Genomic DNA, 22,536 nt, shown 5'->3' on the forward strand with positions numbered 1-22,536 from the left:
TTTTTCAGACCTTGTGAAACAGATAAAACAGAATTTAAATACTGATACTTAGGGAAAATTAAGATTTACTTTTCATGCTGTATTTTTAGGAAGAAAAGTTTTAGCAGTTAAAAATGAAAACTTAATGTAAGCAATGAAAGTTCAGATACTCACGAACTTATTTTGCTTTTTTCATTGATACTATAAAACCCCCAGCATTTTAAATAACTCTTTTAACTCGTAAACATAAAGGTAACTATCGTGGATATAAAATTATTGCAAGATGCTTCTACAAACATCTGAATTCTGTTTACTGTTAAAATTTCAGAGTAAATCTTTGCACAGTGATCTTGGTATGTATTTAATATTTGTAAAGATTGATGAGTGGCATGCTATAACAGTATGCCCTATAATGGTTTTATATCTGCTATCACAAAAAAGTGAATTTTATATAAGTTACGGGTACAAATTTTAAGGCATTTATGTATTTTGTGTTCTTTATTTTAGGTTTTATATGAACAGTTCAAGTTTTTCTTGAATCTCTATTTCCTCGTCGTGTCCTGCTCACAGTTTGTACCAGCACTGAAAATAGGCTACCTGTACACATACTGGGCTCCTCTGGTAAATGGAAAAATACTATTATCTAGAAGTTTTGTTTTATTAACTTCAGATGAAAACTTCATGTATATATACCTTTCATAAATTTGCACCTGGTAAACTACAGTGATTAAAGCATGTAACAGAATTAAGATGCTTATTTGAAATGACAGTATGTTACAGCAGATACTCCAGAAGCTGTTGCTGGGTAGCCCTGCCCTCCACCTGCCTTCCACAGTCGTGCCCCCCAGGCTGGAGGTCATTTTTGTGAACCAGCTTAGTCTGAGCGTGTAGCGCTCCTTTCTGGTGCTGGTCACTTGAGAGGTTTAAAAAAACAACCAAAAAACCCTTCGGCTAGTAGAGAACCTTATTTGGTACCATAGGTAATTTATGTATTAAATTTCTTTCAGTTATTTGCTATTTTATAACTATTTTATGTTTTCAGGCTAGGTCAGAATTGAAAGCATAAATTTTTTGCATTCCCTCTCTATTGGTTTTGATTGTATTCTTTTTTCACAAAAATTGAGATAAAATATTTTAAGCCATGGATAAAGCAGGAGGAAAATGCGTCTTGAAAATAAGTTATTAATTAAACATGCTTTTCCTAATTGATTGCCCTGCCAGTTGTGCTGTCCTTTCAAGATGGCTTTTTATTATTGAGCCCTCTGCAGTATTTTCTTGGGAAACTGTTCAAACCAGTTGCTTCTGACTCAGATTTCCTAAGGTTTGAAAATTGTATTCTCTTCAATTGAGGGCCTTTTGGTAGTCTGCCAGCTATATTCCTGTGATTAGGAATTCTTTTCTTGTTTGTAACCAGATCATTACCTTCTCTTTCATCTTCTTCCCGGCCTCTCCACAACAAGTTTAAAAGCAAGGAAGGAAGAATAAATGCCTTATTTTCTAAATTTATTAAAAAAAAAAAAAAGTGTATTTTTCAGTAGCATTTATTCTCAGTGGTATTCAAGGAGGAACAGTGACATGCTGACTGCTTGAGTAAAGGTCGTTCTTAACAAGTCAATAGAGTAAATATTCTGGATTGATTTCATTGTTTTAATTGTTGCAACATGTGTCCTTTTAAGTATTGATAAGTGGAGAGGCTGTCCTGAAGGTTCGTCACACCTCCATTTCCAGACAACTTTTGGCTTCTGCAAGAAAAAACACTTCCAAGACAGAAAGCTTGTTCAACAGTGGGATTTGAAATGGATATTTGCAAAGGTCTTTGTCGCTGAGCCAGTGAGAAAAGACAGAAGCCAGCCTTGTCTGGAAGTTGATGTCTTCACAGCGAAGCGCTGGGTACAGCTCTGTATGTTAGTGGGGTAGTAAGAAAAAAAAAACCAAACAACGAAACACTTAACATCTCAGCCCATCTCATCCCTGTCCAGAGAAGGGAGAAAATACTGTATTTTGCTAACATCAGTAATCTGTTCTGTATTGACGTGTTCGTCCTATCCAAGGATATTTTGAATGATGTTTCCTGGTTTTCACGTGCAGCTTGAAAATACAACATCTCAGTTAGTGCTAGTGGTACCCTTTTTTGCTGAACTTGTTTCTACTTAGATGGCTTTTCTCCTAATGATTAACTTCCAGGTAAAAGAGACTAATTGGATGTTGAGTAAGGCTCAGTATGTATGATGAAAATATAAAACACTTAAGTCAGACCCATTGGGCTGTCTCTGTTGCTTAACAGATGTTTGGTTTTCTTTAAAGAGCAGGTAACTACGGATAAATTGTCAATAATAACAGAGGGGTAGCTATGATTTGGCTTGTATTTTCTCTGTTTTTTTTAAAGAAAAGGAAAATTGTTCAACCTGATGCTTAAAACCAACTGAATAGAAGTTGACTGTGCTAGAATTTCTTTGGCCTTTTTTTGGTGGCGTGTAGATGTGGGGTGGTTTTGTTTTGGTTTGGTTTTGGGTGTTTTGTTTGTTTCATTTTTCACTTCAACAGTTTTTACAACAAACAAATAATACACTTGGATCAAGCACTGGAGTTCTTCAAACAAGACTGTATTTTATTGGTTTGTTGTCATTCGCACAGTAGCAAAAGGACTTCTCATTTCCAGTCCAGTATACAAAGGATGTAAAGCATACAAGTTTGATTGTAATCAGTATGCTAAAGATATTTAACTGCTTACAGTTAAAGGAAGATGACGGGGTGGGTGTTTTTTTTTTTTTTTTTGTGAGATTGGTTTTGCAATTTCAGCTCCCCTTTTGGAAGAGTATCAAATTCCTTAAATTGTTCCTCATAGTCACGGTCAGCTTTACTGAGCTGCGTGGCTCAGGAGTGCCTTTTTTATGCTGCTAATATCTATAATTATGCTATATCTATACTGCCAAAATTCATGAAAATGCTGCTGGCAGAAAAGGGGAAAACCTTCCTGTTCATTCAGTTATGCCCTAGGAGTGAAAAGGGATGCATTTTGCAAAGGCACTTTTTTGGTCTATGTTTTTCTAATATAATTGTTGTAGCCAATGTAAATCTGAACAAATAAGTGTTTAACTATAAGGTCGCAACAGAGTAAGCCTTGGAATTTTGGGCTGGTACTGCAAAACAGCCCTTGTTATTGAAAAGGAGAATTTTAGTCAAGACTTGTTTAGGAAAACTCTACACCTTCACTCTTTCTTATTGCTGGGAGAGTAGGGGAAGGTTGACAAACTCTTAGCCTTCTGCAAGAACAGAAGTCTAATGCTATAAATTTTCTTCTATAGAAGGGAAGTATTGGTGGGTGTCCGAAGCTAGGTAGATAATCTAGAACCTTATCTGTTGGAGGATTTGTGAATATTTGAATTTTTTAGCCATCTTTCTTGTAGTAATGATAACATCCCTTTACTGTTGAAAATTTTATTTCCCTTTCACTGATGGAGAAAGACTGAGCGCTTGAGTTTAAGAAGCCAGAAGACCATATCTGGGGGGGTGTAGAAAGGCAGAGACGAAACTCTTACATGCTTATCCCTGAACTGTTCTGTATTCGTTTTAGTTTACCATTTTTTGTGGCCAGAGACCATCTTAGTTGGCGCACTCTGTGCTTCCAGTAGAAGCTGCAGTGGTACTATAGTGTGACAGTAGTGGCCAAAGCATCTTCCAGAACAATTCCCCTTTTTCTTTGACAATATTTGTGGTGTATTGGTAAATAAATACATTTAAGATGGCAAAATTAATTAAACCATCCATCTGTTTACCATTTCATTTCTGTCTGTTAGGAAGAAGGCAGTGAACTCAAAATTAGAATTGGAGACTTCTTAATGATTTTGGTAAAACCCTAAAATTTGTGGAAGATAAGGAAATATGCTTATTGAACTACAAAGCCTGTCTTTAGCTCATCCAAAACATTTTATTTTTTAAAAAAATTCAAATTGTATCTAAATTACATGTATTTGGAGATGTAGTTATTCTAATTATATTTGTACAGCGTACAATTATGATTTTCCTTTTCTTGGGCTAAATCAAGATACTGTTTTAACAGATTGAAGAAAACACCAAAACCCAAATGAGGAACAAAGTAAATATTCAAAACACATGTTCCTACTCTGTATAGTGTTTGTACTTGTGTATCTCTATTCTAGCACTTTTACAATTCTGAATTGCATAATTATATCTTTCACAGGGATTTGTTTTGACGGTCACGGTGGTACGGGAAGCCGTTGATGAATTTCGACGTTACAAGAGAGACAAGGAAATGAACTCACAGTTATATAGCAAGCTGACAGTACGAGGTTAGCAAAACCATTTGTATAAATCCTTAAAATAGTTCATCTTTCTTACATATATACTTACAGACTTTCAGTTCAAAGAAATAATAGTCTCAAGCTGTACTACTTGGAATGAAACTGATGCTCAACTAAAAAGTGCTTGATTTCCCTCAGATAAGTATGACAGACTTAATCGGTTTAAGAAGTGCTGTAAATCTTTTGTTGTTTGTAAAGGAAAGGTGTATGTATATAACTGTATATATTTTTGAAGCATTCTGCTGTTTAGTACTGTTACTTCAAAGTGCAGTTCTCCCCTGAAATTGATACTGAACAGTAACTCAGCAACACTGTCAGCTGTGTATCAAGTATATATAGGAAATAAGGGATCAGTAACTAAGAAATACGATCTAATTAAAATTTACTAGAGCCTTTCAAACTTGGTGGATATATTTGTGTTTAAGAAAAGGAAGATGTATTGTGAGTCAGCTTCAGTATATTGATTTCAATTTCTGCATGTAATTTGAAATCTATATGATGATGCAGTAGGAAGAGCCAGTTTTCTTTCCAGAAATTAATAAAAGAAGTCCCACTTACGAGTTCTTTTGGACTTGAAACCTTTAATAGTTTTTCACAGAGACTTTTAAGGAAATGAAGCACTTCAGCTGCAAAGTGACAATTAAATTTGGTAGGATATTGTAAATTTTAAACATGGGCATCAGAGAAAAACCTGTGCACTCCGCTTTTATGTTTCTTAGCACATTTTACTGTTTAGATTCAGAACAGAGTACCACATAGAAAGGTGCCAAAAAATAATGAATAACCTATTATCAAGTCAAACTGTAATGAATAACCTTACAAAACAACATGACCTTGCTATTACCCTTGAAAGTTATTTTGCTGCAATATCCTGGGAAGTCTCTGTTAGGGATTTTCCTTGGCATAAAAGTTCTAGAAAGTGGGAATTTGTTAACGAACGTGAGGTTGTGTCTCAAGCAGTTAAGAGTATGTGACGTATATTGTGCCAAGTGTAAATTCTGTTCACAGATTCCCAATGTACATTTCACTGCGGTTTTTAGTGTATTTTGGTGAATATCATCTTAAAGTCAGTGGGAAGAGTAACCTCACCGGATCTGGGAGTCTTAATTAGAAACTAAATTCTTGAAGTAGCTCTGAGTAATATTCTCTCCAGAAAAAAATGGATGAAAAGCTTGTAATGTAGCACATGTATTTTCTGTCTGAAATCTTAAACCCATTTTTTAAAGTAATTGGAAAGAAAGTAAATAGACAGACATAACCTGGCAGATGAGAGGAATTTGTACTGGTTCCTCACTGTATGGAGACTTGCTTTTTTTTTTCTGGAGTTTGCATACAGAAGGGAGCAAATGTAGGGAATATTTGACTGTCATTCTTCCCTTCCTTGTCAGTCTGAAGTAGATTCAACATTTAGACATAACACTGTGGAAATTTGCAAATGGAATAGCTATCATTTGTTTAACACAAGTGGTTTCACTGCTGGCCTCCAGTTCTTTAGTTTTTAGTACAATGTGTAAAGAAATGGTCTCTTAACAGCTTTCCTTTCAAAGTTGTAACTTAACCTGCTAGTTTGGTTTTTTGTGTGGTTTGTTTTGGTTTTTTTTTTTTTTTTGTAGATCTGTTTGGTAGGGCACTGAACACTCAACCTTGAAACAAATAGTACAATCCTACCCTGGAAGCACATATATAGTTTTATAGTTACCAGTGTGGTGTAAATGTCACGATTGACACTTGCTGTTTTAAAAGCTAAGTTTTGTGCTTCTTTTTTCACTTGTCTAGAGTTAACATTGGAGTTTCTGGTAAATTGCTAGACATTTAAGCAGCATTTAAGTAGAGGTTTTGTAATCCTGATTTCCTCTTTCCCAGCTCATGGAATATTTCATGAGGTTTTGTGTATTTGAGAAACTTTTCATTTTGTAGCTTCTCTTAGAAATAAGGAAGTTGTCAAATTAAAATTGGATTTGGTCACCTTGACACAGCTGATTTCTAGATACATAATAGAGATTTAAGAATATTATACAGTAGTATATAGGTAAAGCCCAGCAGTTGTGTCAGGAACTAACAGGAAGAGACCAATAACTTGTTCAAAAGCAGTTTTTAAAATGTCCTTTTTTAACTATTTCAACTTTGAGGGTTTGGTGTCAGTGCCATCATGACTTCATACTTGGGTTTTGTTCTGTATTTTGGGGTTTTTTTTTGCAGACCGTGATACTTTACAGATGTAAAGATTCAAGATCTTTGCTTAAAATGAAGTCTGAATCCCATGTTGACAATGGTGTGATCCATGAGCTAACAATATTTTGAGTTGTGGCCAGTTTTAAGAATGAAAACATTACTGCAGTCCCCACTCAAAATTAAGCTGTACTAAAAATTGCCACAAACACATATATAAAATAATGAGTAGATGATAAATTGCACCTTTTTCATAATATTGGGTTCTTTCATAAGATGACATTCTGAAACTGAAAGGTACCGTTTTGAGGCAACAAATGGGACTTCCTGCTATGATAAAATTAGACCAAGATTTTTACAGGTTTTGAGAAGGATTTAGGTATTTATCTGTGCAAATTAATAAAGGCAAGTACTACACTTCTGCAAATGATTTTTATAAATGACTTGCAACATGATCTACCTAATTTTTTAATATTGGCAGTACTCTTCAAGCGGAAAAATTCAGTTAGGCTTGCTATACCAACCTACAGGCTAATGGTTTGGAGAAAGAAGGCTTTGTTACTTGTGAATGAACAAACTTGATACTGATTTAATTAAAAACCTGAAAATCGATGCCACTCTTTAAGAGTCACTTTTCAGAGTGGAACTGCACTTTATACTGCTCTAGCATCTTGTGTGTTGGTTTTTTTTCCTACTGTTTTTGACTCGTGTAGTTTTTACAGCCTTTTCTTTGAAAAACGTATTCTTTCCATCTCAAAGATGGAGAAACTGACAGAGAGGTTAAGCAGGTTGCCTTTGCTCGAATTGGACAGTAGGAAAACTTAAAGTTAGCAAGGTTCAGTGGTCCCCTTGGTTTAATTGTACCATTTCTGGAAGATAAACATCAGAATTTAATGACTTTTAGTTTTGCAAAATTGTTTGTTTACTATAGGGAAACAGACGTGTTTGTAACAAGAGAAGGTACTGGGATTTGAATTATGATTAATTACTTGTATAAAAATAGTGTGGGTAGTCTGATTTGTAAGTTAAAATCTTTTTATACAGCATTTCAATAGATTAAAATCGGGAATTCTTTGACTACCTAGCAGTGTTGACTTTCTGTGGAGTCGTTATTAGCCTCAGCAACAGGTAAAACATGTGAATGTTGTCTTAGGACATGCATGTTGCTAGTGTAAGAAGTACCAGCTTTTTGAAGATGATGGATTCACACTAATGACTCTTTAAGACTTAGAATTTATCTTTAGTAATTCAAGACCTTGAGTAAGTATTTGTTCTAATCAGCAAGTCTTAGCTTTTTTTTAATTATAATAATGAGCTGCTCTGAGCAGGAAATCAAGGGAGAATGGGACGTTGGTTTTAAGTGTTACTTAATTGTACTTGGGCAATAATGGAATTCTGATCCAAGAGATACCCAATGTTAGGCAGTTTTCTATTTTTCATGTAACATGGCAGAGCTCAGTCATCTCTCGGTGAATTTGTGATGTGTAACTTTGTACTTGTCACGAAGGTGAAGCTGCTACATGTGAAGTTTGAATGCTGCTGCTTTTTCAACTCTTTGTGGCAAATGATGAAACATGCAGATCAGTAAATGTATTGAATTTTTTTGTGAACAAGTCAGTTAAGTGTACCCATCTCCATGTTTTTCATGTGAATCCTTTCCCGTATATACTTTCCTAGATTATGGTGTCGAATCTCTTAAGTTGTTCGGTGTGTGATGCATTCTGCTGACTTAGTCTTTTTATTGAGATGTTTGTTGCAAAATCTGCTTTCCTTTTTTCATATCAAAGTCTGCAAATCCTTAGTAGACAGTTTTCAGTCAGTATGCAAGTTAAAATCGTATGGAGGAAGAGTATCTGCCAGTAGAATTGAAATTATCTTGCTATTGAAGTTCCTTTCAATTTAATTGCTTTTTTTCCGCTTCAGAGGATCTCACCTGCATATCCTTTTGTAAAGCAGAAACCACAGTGGAAAAAAAATTTAGACCTGTGCATGCAGGTTTGGGAGGACTTCTCTTTTTCTTTCCTAAGGTACCGCTATCCTTCTGGCGCAGCTTCTTGTCTCGTCCACTTGGGTATGACTAGCTAAGTGAAGTGCCTATGAAAAAACACTGCTATTCTGCAGAAGAATCCCCTCAAGTTCATAAACAGGGTATTATCTCTATCATTAAGCTGCCAAAAGTCAATTGGATAATAAAACCGTAAAGCAGTTTTAACTCTTTTTTTTTTTTTTTTTTTTTTTTTTCCTTCCCATACCATTCTTCAAGTTGGCAGTCCTGCTCTGAACCTTTTCTAGTTAGGTTTACACATGCAGTATGACTGAAGTTTTGAAGAAAAAAGTTCAAGAAGAAAATAACTAACTATAATAGTCACAACTGTGTGTTGTAGAAGCGGCATCACTTCATCTTAGGATGTTTAATATGATTTTCAGAAGTGTTGCAGAACTCTTGCTTTGCAACCTGCAAAGTGAAAGGAAAGAAAAAAAAGTGTCAGGAGAGAGGAGATTAATTCCGTCCAGGCTTCAGATTCTGTCCAGACTTTGCTGTATCCTTAAAGGGTGTTTAAGAATGTAGTGAAGTTGAAAATATATGCCAAAACTGTGTGAAATTGAGAAAATATCAATAACTGCTATACATAAGAGGAGAACAAAGTGTGAAAGCTAGGATATTTCCTTTAAAATCGGAGAATTGATAAGTCTGTTTTAGAGAGCTACAGTGATTTGAATTTTTTTTTTTTTTTTTTACTTTTGAACTTCTGTTTATGCATTGGGAGCTGCTCTGTTTCTAAAATGCCACCTTACTGAGTTTGTATCTCGGTTGATCTTTTTTTAAATTGCAAAATGGTCTCTGTCAAGAGGCAGTCAGTTTTCTATCATTTATACCTATGTTATCTGCAACTTTAAAATAAGATGTTTGTCAGAATGTCTTGATTATTGTAATATTATTCTTTCGCAGTTATTTGAAGTCTGTATTGAAACTCTTGTTAGAATTTCAGCTCTTCAAGAACAGGTCATCCTGCTTTTTAAAAAGCAGCTGCATTAAAAAAAAAACATTATTTCTGAATCTAGAGGCACAATATTAGGTCTTTATTGATTGCAATATTTCAAACCTACTGACAACTTCATTTCTAGTATTTAGGCCGTTTGGAACAGATAAGTTTGTTTGTTCGTTTATTTTTTTAAAGAATTGTATCAATTTAATCTAGCTGATTAGGGAAGCAGTAGGTAACAGCAGAAACAGAACTTGAAATTTTAATGTAAGAGAGAATTTCAAAAAGAGGCTGCAAGAGAGAAAATGTAAAGGGGTGTGTTTTCTTCCACATTTTTGCATCCTCCAGGAGATTGGATGAGAAAGAATGAAGGCTTTCCACTACACCCAAGATGAGAAAGTACACAGAGGAAAGGAGCTAGGAAGCTCCTCTCTGGAGTTTTACATTCATGATTTAAAGATTAACCTAAGTTCACTATGTAAGATGGAGTTTGAAAGAAGGACCTGAGGACAGGCCTTGCACTGAAAGATCAGCATCCTCACCTTGGACTCGCTGTAGATTTTAAGCTTTTCCCCACTGCTCGCCCCCCCCATCCCCAGCTCCTCTTATATTACGTATACTCTAATCGTGCTGACAACTCAGACTAATAGATGCCAGGTAAAACTTTCATGTGGTCTATGCTTCACTCCTGTCACTCAAGAGTTTTATATTTATGGGTTAGAGCCAAGTTGTATTACCAACTCTAGAAGCAGTACTTCAGACAGTACTCAAAGTAACGTGTAATGTGTAATAGCAAATTAAAAAGGATTTGAAAATGCTACTCTTACAAGTTACTGTTCTTTCAGTAGTGGGTTGCACTCAGGTAGCAGAGACACTTCTAAATAAAAAGAAACAAAGTCGTTTCTGATGTAGTATATGTCTACTTTTTGTTTACTTCATTTCTTAAATTTTTATGTGAGATACTTGTTAGCACATATGAGATATTTATTAGTTTTTCAAATCATTGCAATTTATTTCAAAAGGCTTTATCTTGGGAGTATAATGAATTACTACAGACACATTTCAGTGTTCCAGTTCTGCATAATTCTATATGTTGCTTTAGGCGAAAGCCTTGCGCCTTGGTGGACTATAAAGTCTGGATGCGCAGCCACTTCTGACAGCTTTGGACTTTTTATTGGTAATTACACAGATGGTGAAGAGTGTTTTGCTACGGAGATGTTTTTAGAGAAAAAATAGTTTGCAAAAATAATTTATGCAGTGAATAACATTCAGTGTCTTTTTTTCCTCTAAATGCATCTTCACTAAGATGTAGTATTGCATTATTTTAATGTTCTCTGAAATGGTGTCTAATGATTCTCCTTCTTGCTAGGCTCAAGGAAAGTGTTGTTTGTTGACTTTTCAAAATATTTTAAGCCACTTCTTGAATTACTGCCGCATTTTGCCATTAAGGTTTTAATGGAATATTGTTATACTCAGCTATAAGGAAACTTTTCAGTTCATGTTGTGAAGTTCCCTGGATCGCTAGTCTGACTACAAGCGAAGGTGCGGTGTGGGTTCCTGTTGGTATACTTGGCACCGTGAGTCATTGCTCTTTGTCTGCCCTACATCATGTTGCAAATGAATGTTTTTCCAGTATATACTATTCACTTCTAGTCAAAACTTGAGAATTTATAAAGAGAATTCACAGGCTCATGCAGTTAAGCAGACTATATATGTTGATTTGGTATCAGAGTGTTCTTTTAGTGGTTGAGTTTTAGTATTAGTTACTGTAAATTCCCTTCACAATCACAACCGCGTTACGGCAGAATTAGGAGTCAGATTGAAGATATAATTTGTTTTATATTTGGAAGAAGGTGTGTTTGGCAACTGAAAAAACAAACTGGTGCACAAGAACATTATCAATAACAAACACTGGGTTTCGGAAATAACTTTGCAGACAGGCCCAAAAAAAAGCTCAGATTGTTTTCTGATATTGCATATTTTAGAAGTGCTTATGTCATGGACAATATATTAAAAATTAGCTATAGGAGTACATTATTGACTAAGCATAAAAGAGCTGTTACCTTTGCATGAAATGCCATTTTAAAGAGCAAGTATTTAAAATAATTACAACATGAGTCTTACTACCTTTCACTAAATGCCCATAGAAGTATAAGGAATTTTTTGAGGTTAACTACCTGATTTACCTTCATTAAGAGTTATGATGAGGACACCTCATGGATTTGGAACCTAGCTTAGTTTTGGTTTATAACAACTTATGAATGTATAACTTTGAGTGATGATAAAATGTGCATTGACAAATCTACTATTTGTAATACTTTAATTAAAACTCCAGATTGATTGCTGCTCGTCCTGTGCTTTTGTGGGTCTTCTGTTCTAGTTTGTTCAGTCTGATTTTTATTTAGAACCCAAGCACATTACCTGACATACTTGTCCTCTGATACCTGCTGATAGATGCCTGCTGCTTGGAATCATGATAGTGTTTCTGATGGGGAAAAGGCATTTCGTATGGGTGTGTGTTTCAGCTCATCAAGCTGTGTAAATATATATGTGTTTCTATCCTGATTTTATCACCTGTTATATCTTGGAAGAGGATATCCATATGTCATGACTTCTTTGTGTACAAGGTTTTTTTTTTTGTTGGTGTGTGGTTTTTTTGTTGTTTTTAGCTCAGGGAATCAACATTTTCTGGAATTGTAGCAAGGACCTGGGACTAGAACTCCTCAATTCTAATGAGATCAACAATGTCTCATTTTGGGCAGTAGCTTAACCTCTCTCAGTTTTTCAGTCCACTAAATAAGAATGTTAACACTCAACAGTCTTGCAAATATTAATACCTTACAGAACATATGGAAATTAAATTGGTACGTGTGCTGTATATATTTTTGAGAGTTGTTCACAGCAGTTACTGAATGGGCGGCTCTAGAGAATGAAGAAACCGCTTTCAGCAGTTGCAAATTGATATTTTACTTTTCTAAAATGAACTCTTTTGGTGTTTATTCTAATTTTAGAGAGACTTACCTGTTTTCCACTCTTAATTGCCAGCAAGTGTCAGATGGTGCCAATTACATCAGTAGCGATAGTGGCCAAGCAAAGCTACCTGTTAGTAACTGGGCTGTGACTTAACAACTCGTCTGTAAGAATGCTCCATGGCTGTCAGCCTCACAACTCTTGTCAGAAATAGAAGTGCTGTCTAGTAGGAGATGTGAAAGATTCCTGTTTCCAGTTTCACAACTCTGTTACCAATACTATAGATTGGACTTGAGGATCTTCCATACATATTTTTTCCTGTAATACTTCTACAGTAGCTAGCTGGTTGCAAAACTAGACTTTTTTAACCAGTGAATAATTTATTTAAACAGATGAAATCTATTTATTAATGTGTTTATCTGAGATCTGTTTTGTATAAATGGTAACATTTTCACCAAACAATAGTGTCTTTAAGTGTAACTTGCATTCTGAGATTTATATTCTTGTGACTTTATTACTGCCTAAGTTGATTACATTTCTTCTTTTTTTTAAGGTAAAGTGCAAGTTAAGAGTTCAGACATACAAGTTGGAGACCTCATCATAGTGGAAAAGGTTGATACTTTTTAAATATATTTTAGAGACTAAAGATTATTGACATGCTAATTATCTTCTGAAGAAAAGTATATCGAGGTACTTATCTGTGAAGTACTAACTGGCTAGTATCTTAGTTCAAGTCTTATTTGAGAATCTTGAAGGAATTATACTTTTGGATTAATTACAAGCTTAATTGAATGTAAGCATTTATATTTTATGAATTGGTATATGCTTAAATTTATCTTGTGATGGGAATACAGTTACTGAATTAAATTCTCTGGCTTGTGCTGTGGGAAAGGTTCTAAGCTGTCTGATTACTAATGCGTTCCTTCTGATGCTCAAATCAGTGTTTTTTCTATGTCTGAAGCCTTTAAGGATAAGTTTTATTGATATAAAAATGTATTTATACAATTATAATATGTATATAATATTACCTTATGCATAATTAAATAATATAAAAGCTTATCTATTTTTAAAAAAGGAGAAAAAGCTTTCCAGTTGGATTGCAAATGATGAGTGAGAGCTGTGAACTTTTTTTCCCCTCTATGTTAGTATTATAATAATGACAGTGTTGCTTATTTCAGTTGGCTTTCCGGGGTACTAAGAAATTATTATGACCTTTAAAGTCAACTTAATTTTCACGTCAGAGGAAACTATTTTTACCTAAGTTCATTCTGAAAAGGTGACTCACTTTCTGGGTGCCAGCAAGTGACTCCTCCCATCACGCTTTGTATTAGAGATAGAGAGCTAATCCATGGAGATGCTGGAAGGAGGCACCTCAAGTTGAAGCCTGTATCTACAACTTTATTTCTAAAGTGTTGTATGGCAAGTTGCAGCTTGGCAGACTAATCCTTAGTGGAACCTAGTCAGGGACCTAGTCTTTTATAAACTTCTGGGTAGTTTTACTCCTATTTAGTGGAGTAAATGACTTCTGATAAAATTCCTTCAGCAAATATGCCCTTCTGACACATTTTGTGCTTTCTTATTTGTTAACATCTCTCCTTTTCCTTGGAGAATTTGGAGCATTTATAAATTGTTAGTGGGTAGAGATTATTTTCTTTTTTCAGACATGTATAAGAAACCCCTCTTCTGTTTGTTTTGGAAAACAGAATTCTGTTTCTTCTATAGTCCAAAGAAAGAACAATACAGCCAAGTCTCATTTGATTTGCTACTCTCAGCTTAGAACACATCTATTTTCAGGGACTTTGTGCTATTTCTTGCCTTGTTTTTCCCCTTTCTTTCTTTTGTCTGATATCCTGACTGTCTGAGCAGCATATACTAGTGTAGACAAGATTAGCACTAACGTCTAGCTTTTACATCTGCTTTGACTTACACCTTGCGATCTTACTGTGCAAGTGGAGTCACCTTGCAGCTGCTCGCTTGTGTGTATTCCACATCTGGTAGGAGACTGATATTTGCTCTGATTTTTATTAGGAACCTTCTTAGGGCCTTCTTAATCTCTAGACCTGGAATTAATTGTTATGGAGTGTAGGGAAGACTCTGGTGGCTAACTGGTAATCTGACTTCCATGAAATTTACTGAGATCCATCAGTCTGTTAAAAAACACTAGAATTTGGAAAATGGGAGTTACTTTGGGGATCAGTCTGTCTTGAATGAGGTAGGTCATTAGCATCTATTTCAGCATTATTTGCAGTAGCTTACAGATCATATGTTGTGAGTACCTGAAGTTTCTAATGAAAAAAAATATATGTTTAAGGATTTAGGGAAATAATGAGTAGAGTTCCTTTTGATGAAGATTTCACTATTTCAGCAAGATGCATATAATTGAATGTTGTATTTCAGCTTCAAGCTCCCTCTTGCTCAAGCAGAGCTTTTTTTTTCCTTTTGGCCTAGCTGGAGGTGTCTTCAGACTAACGAAATTAAATGTTTTCTGGTTCTATTGAGAAGTGTATTTTGTTGGAGCAAGCAGTTTTCAATTTCAGAGTATGACTCTTAAGCCAAAGAACCAGTCGGGAGTGAAATGTTCAATTGCTCACTCTAATGGCAAAGGAACAAGTTAACATTGTATTTGACTGGAAGATGCATCAACAGCATTTCTGCAGTGAAATTAATGACTCATTTGAGCTGAAGACCCATATGTTAACTAGTGACTGCATCACAAATACTAACAACTTAAGTGAAAGACACTTCTATATTTAAACCTTGAATATCCTCTGATTATTGTCTTTTTCTTTCTTTTTTTTTTTTTAAATAGGCCTGATTCATTTCAAAACAACTCTAAGTAACTGCAATGTGCTTAAAACAATTTAGTTCCAAGTAATATATCTGTTGTTTCAACTGAAAATTTTGTAATGCACTAATACTGGGGCAGGAAGAGGCCTGAAGAGAGGAAAACATTGCCTGTTTTTAAAAGCTAAAGGACACTTGTATATGTTAGTTGAAAAACAGTCACCTCAACAAACATGCTACTTCCTAGATGTTCTCCTTGTGTTGTGTTAAGGTACATTTTTAGTTTGCAGTGGGAGCACAGGTGGGCATAGTGTTCCTAAATTAGATAATTGAAGGGATGAGTTGATGAGTTCAGATGTTGCTATTTAGACACTTATCGGCAGTTTGGAGTACGTTTTGGAGATGTGAAGAAGGCATAAAACTTAATAACACATTTTGCTATAATTAATAACAACACATTTAATAATAACACATAATAGTGTGTTAAAGCATGCAGAACAGTAATGCTTTCTCTTAAAACTTTGAGAGCTTTTCTTGGATTTGTAAAGGGACACAATTGTTTTTTCTTAATCTCAGGTGTAAAGTGAAATTAATACAATATTTGTAAGGATTGCAGTTAATGCTAGCATGTGGATAGTATGGGAAAAACTGGGAAGTGCCTCTTGGTTTATAACTCAAAAGCAAGCAGGAATATTTTAGTCAATGAGAAAAGTACATGGTTCGTTACATGAATGGAGAAGAAAGGGCAGTAAATGCAAAATTGTGAGGGTTTGTAGCTATGGGTAGTTGTAGGGGAATTGGAAGACTGACTAGGGAGCTGCATAATAACAATTTCATGATAATAACCTGAGAAAAATGGAAAAAGTAATTTGAAGGCTATTAGAAATGGTATTTTTATCTTAGCCTGTGTTGCAGGGAAGCATAGGTGTGTTTGTGGGATTTCTTGTTTTCCAGTCTGTCTCGTATTCCTGGATGGCGTGGAGTTAGCTGTGGGATCCCAGAAGCTGGGGAGGTACTTTACCTTGTGTTGACCATTGTCTTGCCATAGTTAGATCTGTAGGCATAAATCTAAATCTGCAGCACAGGCAGACACTGAGAGAAGCGGAAGCCCTTCTTTCCTAGAGCTCTAATTCTGCTCAGGCTTAAGCAAAACAATGTAGTCAAGTCATTTTCATGACTTATATTCAAATTTCAGTATATATCAATAAACATTTCTAGCTTCATCTCCATGGTAATTGAGATTACATAGTTTCTTCATGGGTTTCTGAGTGCTTGAAGTTGTATGTGTTGTCATTTTAACTTGTTCCACTTTGATAAATATGACATGAGAGGGCTAACATGATTGACATATTGCTGCTGTTTGTCTGTGACAGTGTACAACAGACCTTAATTTTCTCCATAACGAGATCTTAAAGATTTTTGTAGCATACTTGCCATCTGTTTCTGTGTAGTCGCTCTTTCTTAGTGGCGAGTTACGTCTTTGCAGGGGGATCTTTGCTCTCCAGTGTCAGCAGTAATACTGACAATCTTTAAGTATCTAGTACTCCTGCAGTACCTTTCTGCCCGCTTCCAAAATATGGAAAACCTGATGAAAAACCAGATGTCAGCCTTAAATACTGTTGTGGTTTTGGTTTTGTGGGTGGGTTTTGTGTTGGTTTTTTTTTTTTTCCCCTGAGGAAGAAAATAAAGACAAGACAGTCTCTAGCATTCCCTACATGGAAGGCTGTGTTCAGGTAGGTTAATGCAGAAAAGCTTGCTTTATTTTACAGGAAAGAAAACCAAGCAGAGAGAACACATTAAAAAGACATAAAATCAAGATGCGTTTTTTCCTATTGAAATATGAAGATGATCACATGACTGATTTGATCAGTCTTGCAACTTCCTCAAGGGGAGCAGCAGCAGGGAGGAAACAGAATGAACCTGCATCAGGGCAAGTCCAGGTTGGACATTAGGAAAAGGTTCTTCACTGAGAGGGTGATCACTCCTTGGAACAGGCTCCCCAGGGAAGTGGCCACAGCACCAAGCCTGTTGGGGTTCAAAGAGTGTCTGGACAATGCTCTTCATCTAATGGTTTAGTTTTGGGTAGTCCTGCAAGGAGCAGGGAGTTGGACTCGATGATCCTTATGGGACCCTTCCAACTTGAGATATTCTATGATTCTGCCCAATTTTGTCAGGCATAAGGACTTGAATCTCAGATAGCAGGTACCAGGTGAATGTTTCACGTACTGAATGCGAAACGTGTTCTCTCTGGAAGTTGGTAATGATTTGTGAAAACAAATCCTCATTTGGATTATTAGAACTTTTATTTAATTCGGTATTAGATTGTTTGACCATTATTTTTGCAAAATTTTTGGGTGTTGGTCAAGTGTTTTAGCTGATTTACAAGTAACTGGAAGTTTATAGGCATGAAGCCAGTAACCTGAAACTTGTGTAATGGATTTATGTCAGAGCTGGCAGGGAAGCTGCAAAAATGTATAGCTAATCTATATGAAGACTGGATATCTGTTTAATTGTTATTGTCATTTAAGGAAAGATTTATTTAATTTTGAAGTTGCATTTTGCCTTTCCTCTTTTTTTCTTTTCTTTCCTCTGATAGGTGCATGGTAATATATATAAAGGTTAATGTTTTTGCTGCAATTTTTTCCACATCTGAGTATGAGATATTCCTGATTGAATCTAGGCTCATGGTGGGTAATAAATTTCACTACATGTTTAATTATTTTCTGTTATAAGGCGAAATTCCAAAAAATGCTGTACTAGCTGCAGTTGCAGGTGAGCAGCCCCTTCAAGGTGAATACTGTTGACATACAGACAAGCACATGAATTTTTAACTCCTTGTGCTTTTACAAATAAATGGGAATTGCTGCAAATCAGGAAGTACCCATGCATGAAAATGCATAATTTTAAGTTATGAGGACGGTTTTTTGCTAACCGCATAGGATTTTTAGATAAACCAGTACATACATTTATTTTCTAGTGTTTCCAAACCTGCTTGTTTTCTGAGCATCTTGTTTGCTTGAGATAGTACCATCTCTGTAGCCCTTCGTGGCCCCTCTATATTGAACTTCCCATCAACAGAGAGTACAGTTGTAGTTACTTCCAGTCCCACTTCAAATTGGTGTCCTTCAGAGTATATTGCAGGGAGTGACAGGAGATACCCAGAGATTTAGAGAGTTTACATCATCTTAGTTTGAAAGCTGAGCCCATACAACACAGAATCTGGGAGTTGACTCTGACACATCTATTCAGATCACACTATTCCCATGGCACTGTTGTGGCTGATTTTGGGAAGATTTCATTGGAGTGAGGGAAAACTTTCCCTACGGCATCCAAGAAATAATACTGCTGAGAGTGGCTTCTCAAGAACTGAGGCAAGTGTTAGAGTACAGCATTATATATGGGGAAAAAGCATCACCTTCAGTGGTGCTGTCTGCTGTAAGTACATATTTATTCTCCATTATGAATGAGTCAACATAATTTTTTCACTCTGAACTGATTTTAATGGATAGTCAGGCATAGTATTTTGAAGGTCCCACACACTAAGTGTCATACAAAGCACAGTTTAATTGTCTTGACAGATGTATTTTGAGATGTTTTATTGGAAGCTGCTATGAGCGTACATACTTCTAAGATTTTTTTTTTTTTTTTGACATGCAGTGATGAAGGGGAAGTGCTGCCTTCAAAAATAGTAAAGGGTGGAGGCTTAAAAATAAGAAACTACATATCTGATTTCAAATCAAACCAGTTTGAGAATGCTGGTTTTCTTTTTGTTTGTAATAGTGTTGTGTTCTTAGTATCCTTAAATGTTGAGATGAAGTGTGAAATAGAGAATAATGATGTAGTTTTGAAATGCCTATATACTGAACGTGCTCCTTAATTTTTAATGTTGAGTAAATTCAGTCAGGTTTTTAAGGTTGAAATCTATGAGGTTCGTGTATGCCATGTGGTGGGCTTTGTCAGCTGTGTTTATTTTCTTTTACACTCAAAGAGACAGCTGAGCTCTTAAAAAATAAAAGATGAGCCATAGTTATGTGGTGACTTTCAAGGCAATATCAACCATGTATAACTGGAATTTATTCTCAAATATTCATATTTCTCTGTGTGAAAAATATTTGTGTGTTATATTCTCTTAACAAGTAATCTGGAATGAAGATGAAGAAATATTTTTTAGCGTGAAACTAATAAAGCCATTGCTAGTAATCTACTGAGATTTCTTAATTGGTTAAAGTTAATCTGTAAATAAAATGCAAGTGAATCTTTGTGTTTAGCTTCAGTATCAAACAGTACAGCATGTGGTATACTGGATATAAGTTGCGATGGAAGCAACTGCAATTCAGTACAGTGTCTTTTCTCATTGTTCTGTCCATTCTTCACTTTGGCCCCTGTAAGCTTAGTCTGTTGCTTTTTTCCTTTCCAGGCCTGTATCTCTTTCAGGTTTTGACATGTTGGTTGTTTTTACTTCTCCCAGTTTTTCATTCTTAAGCCCTATGTTGGCAATGCATAACTGGTACTGGTAGATGACAGAATGGTAGGGGCTGGAAGAAACCTTTGCTGATCATCTTGGCCAACCCCCCCTTGCTAAAGCAGGTCCACCCAGAGCAGACTGCACAGGAACGTGTCCAGGCGGGTTTTGAATGTCTCCAGAGAAGGAGACTCCACCACCTCTCTGGGCAGCCTCTTCCAGGGCTCTGCCACCCTCACAGGATAGAAGTTTTTCCTCGTGTTCAGACAGAACTTCCTGTGTTCCAGCTTGTGTCCATTGCCCCTTGTCCTGTCACTGGGCACCACTGAGAAGAGCCTGACCCCATCCTCTTGACACCCACTCTGTAGATATTTATCAGCATTGATGAGGTCCCCCTCCGTCTTCTCTTCTCCAGATGCCTTGTGAACAAGTGGTGGGAGAGCTAAGGATTTGGGTAGTCACGTAGCAGATAGCACGTGTGGGAGGGTGGTATTGTTCCTTTTGTTTAATCCACAAAAGCTTAGATTGGCCTTTCTGTGGTCAACCAAAAAACCTGAAAGTGTGATTTGATACAGATACTTCTGTGCTTGAAAGGGAAATGGCAGAGCAGGTGTGTGGATACATCTGACTCTGCATATGGCTCTATGCTTTAGATACTGAGGAAGAAATTCTATTCATTTTTGACTTTGTAAAGGAGAGGTTTATAGATAGGTGAAATAGAAAATGCTGTTCCCTGACTTACTGTTTCCTCTGTGTATGTTTGTGTGTTGGGAGAGAGAATACTTGGTATTCATGATGTTTGCAACTTGAGTGCCAAGACAGATGTTTTAAATTTAACTGGTTTTTCTATCATATATGCTGAGTGTCAGTTTTGCTCAGTGAAATCATTTAAAAAAAATATGTCAATTAGATATTTATATTCTTGAACTACTGTTTTCAGTCAAGAAAATGTAAATCTGTTGTAGTTCTTCAGGTATTTATGATTTCACTTATAAAGAGCATCAGAAAGGATTAGCTGTTGTTTGCTTATTGTATAATTTTTCGAAAATATTGATTTCTGAATTGCAAATGCTGAATGTAAAGTACTGTGAGAAATCCTATTTTAATTGAGTTTCAATCCAAGTGTGACCTTTTGGTGATAGATCTTACTGGACATTTGATTGGAATTCACTTTTTTCCCTACTTACAAAAAATATACCTTTTTTTTTTTTCCTCTCCTCAGAATCAACGAATCCCATCTGACATGGTGTTTCTCAGAACATCGGAAAAAACTGGTATGTTTTGATAATTTGGATTCGTTACGTGATATGTTTGTGGTTGCTGTACAATTTTAGATTGTGCATTGTACCAAATTTGAAGTGGTCAAATAGATTGATGGTAGGAGATCTACCTTCATTACATTAATGGGAGAGGGTCCATATGTGAGAAATACAGTATGCTTGGAATGTAAACCAGGAGAAATCTTATTATGAACGTGAGACCTTTATAGATAAGTTCCTCTAAATAAATGGTTTTTATGAATTGTTACAACAAAAATGTTTAGTTAAAGCAAATATTGACTGCTTTATATGTAAAAGACTGTACTTCTTTAATATGATGACAATATTTTTAAATGATTTATGACTAAATATTTAAATGCTTAAATGTTATTAAGTTGAACTGAAATCTGAACCTACTAATATGTGATTAAAATTTTTTTTTAAATCTATTGCAATGATTTAAAAAATGAAATAAATGAGGGGTTTGTGGTTTTTTTTTACTTAAGTAATACTGCCTTTTTGGTCAGTCAAAAAAACGCCAAACGACTTTCTTGAGAGAGAAAGAAAAATGCTTCTCATTAGCTCTTTTTTTCTTCACATGGTGATAGGGAAGTACTCTTAATCTTTGTGAAATAAATATTTCCTTTATAGGAACCCTATAAATTATAGCTGTTTTGATTAAATTTAGGAATTACTATTGGATGCCCCCCATATAACTCAAATGAGTTTCCCTCCTTTGTATTACCATTTCTCTTCAGATCCTGAAGAACTGTCTGAGATTTGTCAGACAGCGCTACATTTCACAAAGCTAATAGCTGTGATATTGGTAAACCCTGTATTAGTGGCACTTGATATTTCACTGTGGCACTGGAGTTAGTCATATATTTCAGATGAAGGGCTAAATTTGCAGAGATCATTTGCAAGAGAGGAGAAAAAATATTTCTGATAGCCTGCAGAGCACTACTAGAGCTGTATATTTGCTAAAAGAAGAAATTACTGTATGGTTGCTGTGTCTTGCTAATGACTTTCAAACGCTGGTTAGATGCACTAAATCATCTATAACTGTTCTGCACTGACAAAGTTTTCTCCTAGTCTGTATATAATCTCCACCTTGGTTAACCACCCTCTGGTTCAGGGTACGTGGGCTTTTCTTTTTCTTCCCTCCCACAGTACCACATTTTATTAAAATGCGTAATGCTTCTGAAAGCTCAGATCTCTTAGATCCAGCATGATTATAAAAAGATGGATATTGTTTCTTTTTGGGCTACTTGCAATGTCATCTTTTCCTACTGACGCAAAAACTGTTTCAGCTGAAGTCACAGCTTCTAGAAAAGTAGAAAGTAGGAGGACTTCTGCACCTGTAGAAGAATTACTTTAAACTAGGCCACTTGAATGCAATGTGTGAATGGGAGAAGGTCAATGTGTGCTGATCCAAAATTTTCCTAGCCTTTACTAGGCATGTTGGATTAGGTGTTGCGTATCTAGGTCTTTGGAAGCAATCGTTACCCACTCTAGCAGGGGTATGTATCAGCTGTAATTTCTTTAAGTAGTGTGTGCACAGTAGAAGTGTGGAGGGAATGCAATATATAGTGATTGCTCCTGTAGGA

At 35.7% G+C, this 22,536-nt stretch overlaps 1 protein-coding gene across 2 annotated transcripts in view; it reads left to right on the top strand.

Moving 5' to 3' along the window:
• The window catches only part of ATP9B (ATPase phospholipid transporting 9B (putative)), a 161,085-nt gene that overhangs the window by 26,579 nt on the left and 111,970 nt on the right, over window positions 1-22,536 (top strand). For both annotated transcript variants that reach the window (XM_074146110.1, XM_074146111.1), the window contains exons 4-7: window positions 487-600; window positions 4,181-4,289; window positions 12,978-13,036; window positions 20,893-20,944. In XM_074146110.1, coding sequence (XP_074002211.1) covers window positions 487-600; window positions 4,181-4,289; window positions 12,978-13,036; window positions 20,893-20,944 — 334 coding nt within the window. The remainder of the gene's footprint in view (window positions 1-486; window positions 601-4,180; window positions 4,290-12,977; window positions 13,037-20,892; window positions 20,945-22,536) is intronic.

This window comes from Numenius arquata, chromosome 4, assembly GCF_964106895.1.
Source record: "Numenius arquata chromosome 4, bNumArq3.hap1.1, whole genome shotgun sequence".
In the NCBI taxonomy this organism is placed as follows: Eukaryota; Metazoa; Chordata; class Aves; order Charadriiformes; family Scolopacidae; genus Numenius; species Numenius arquata.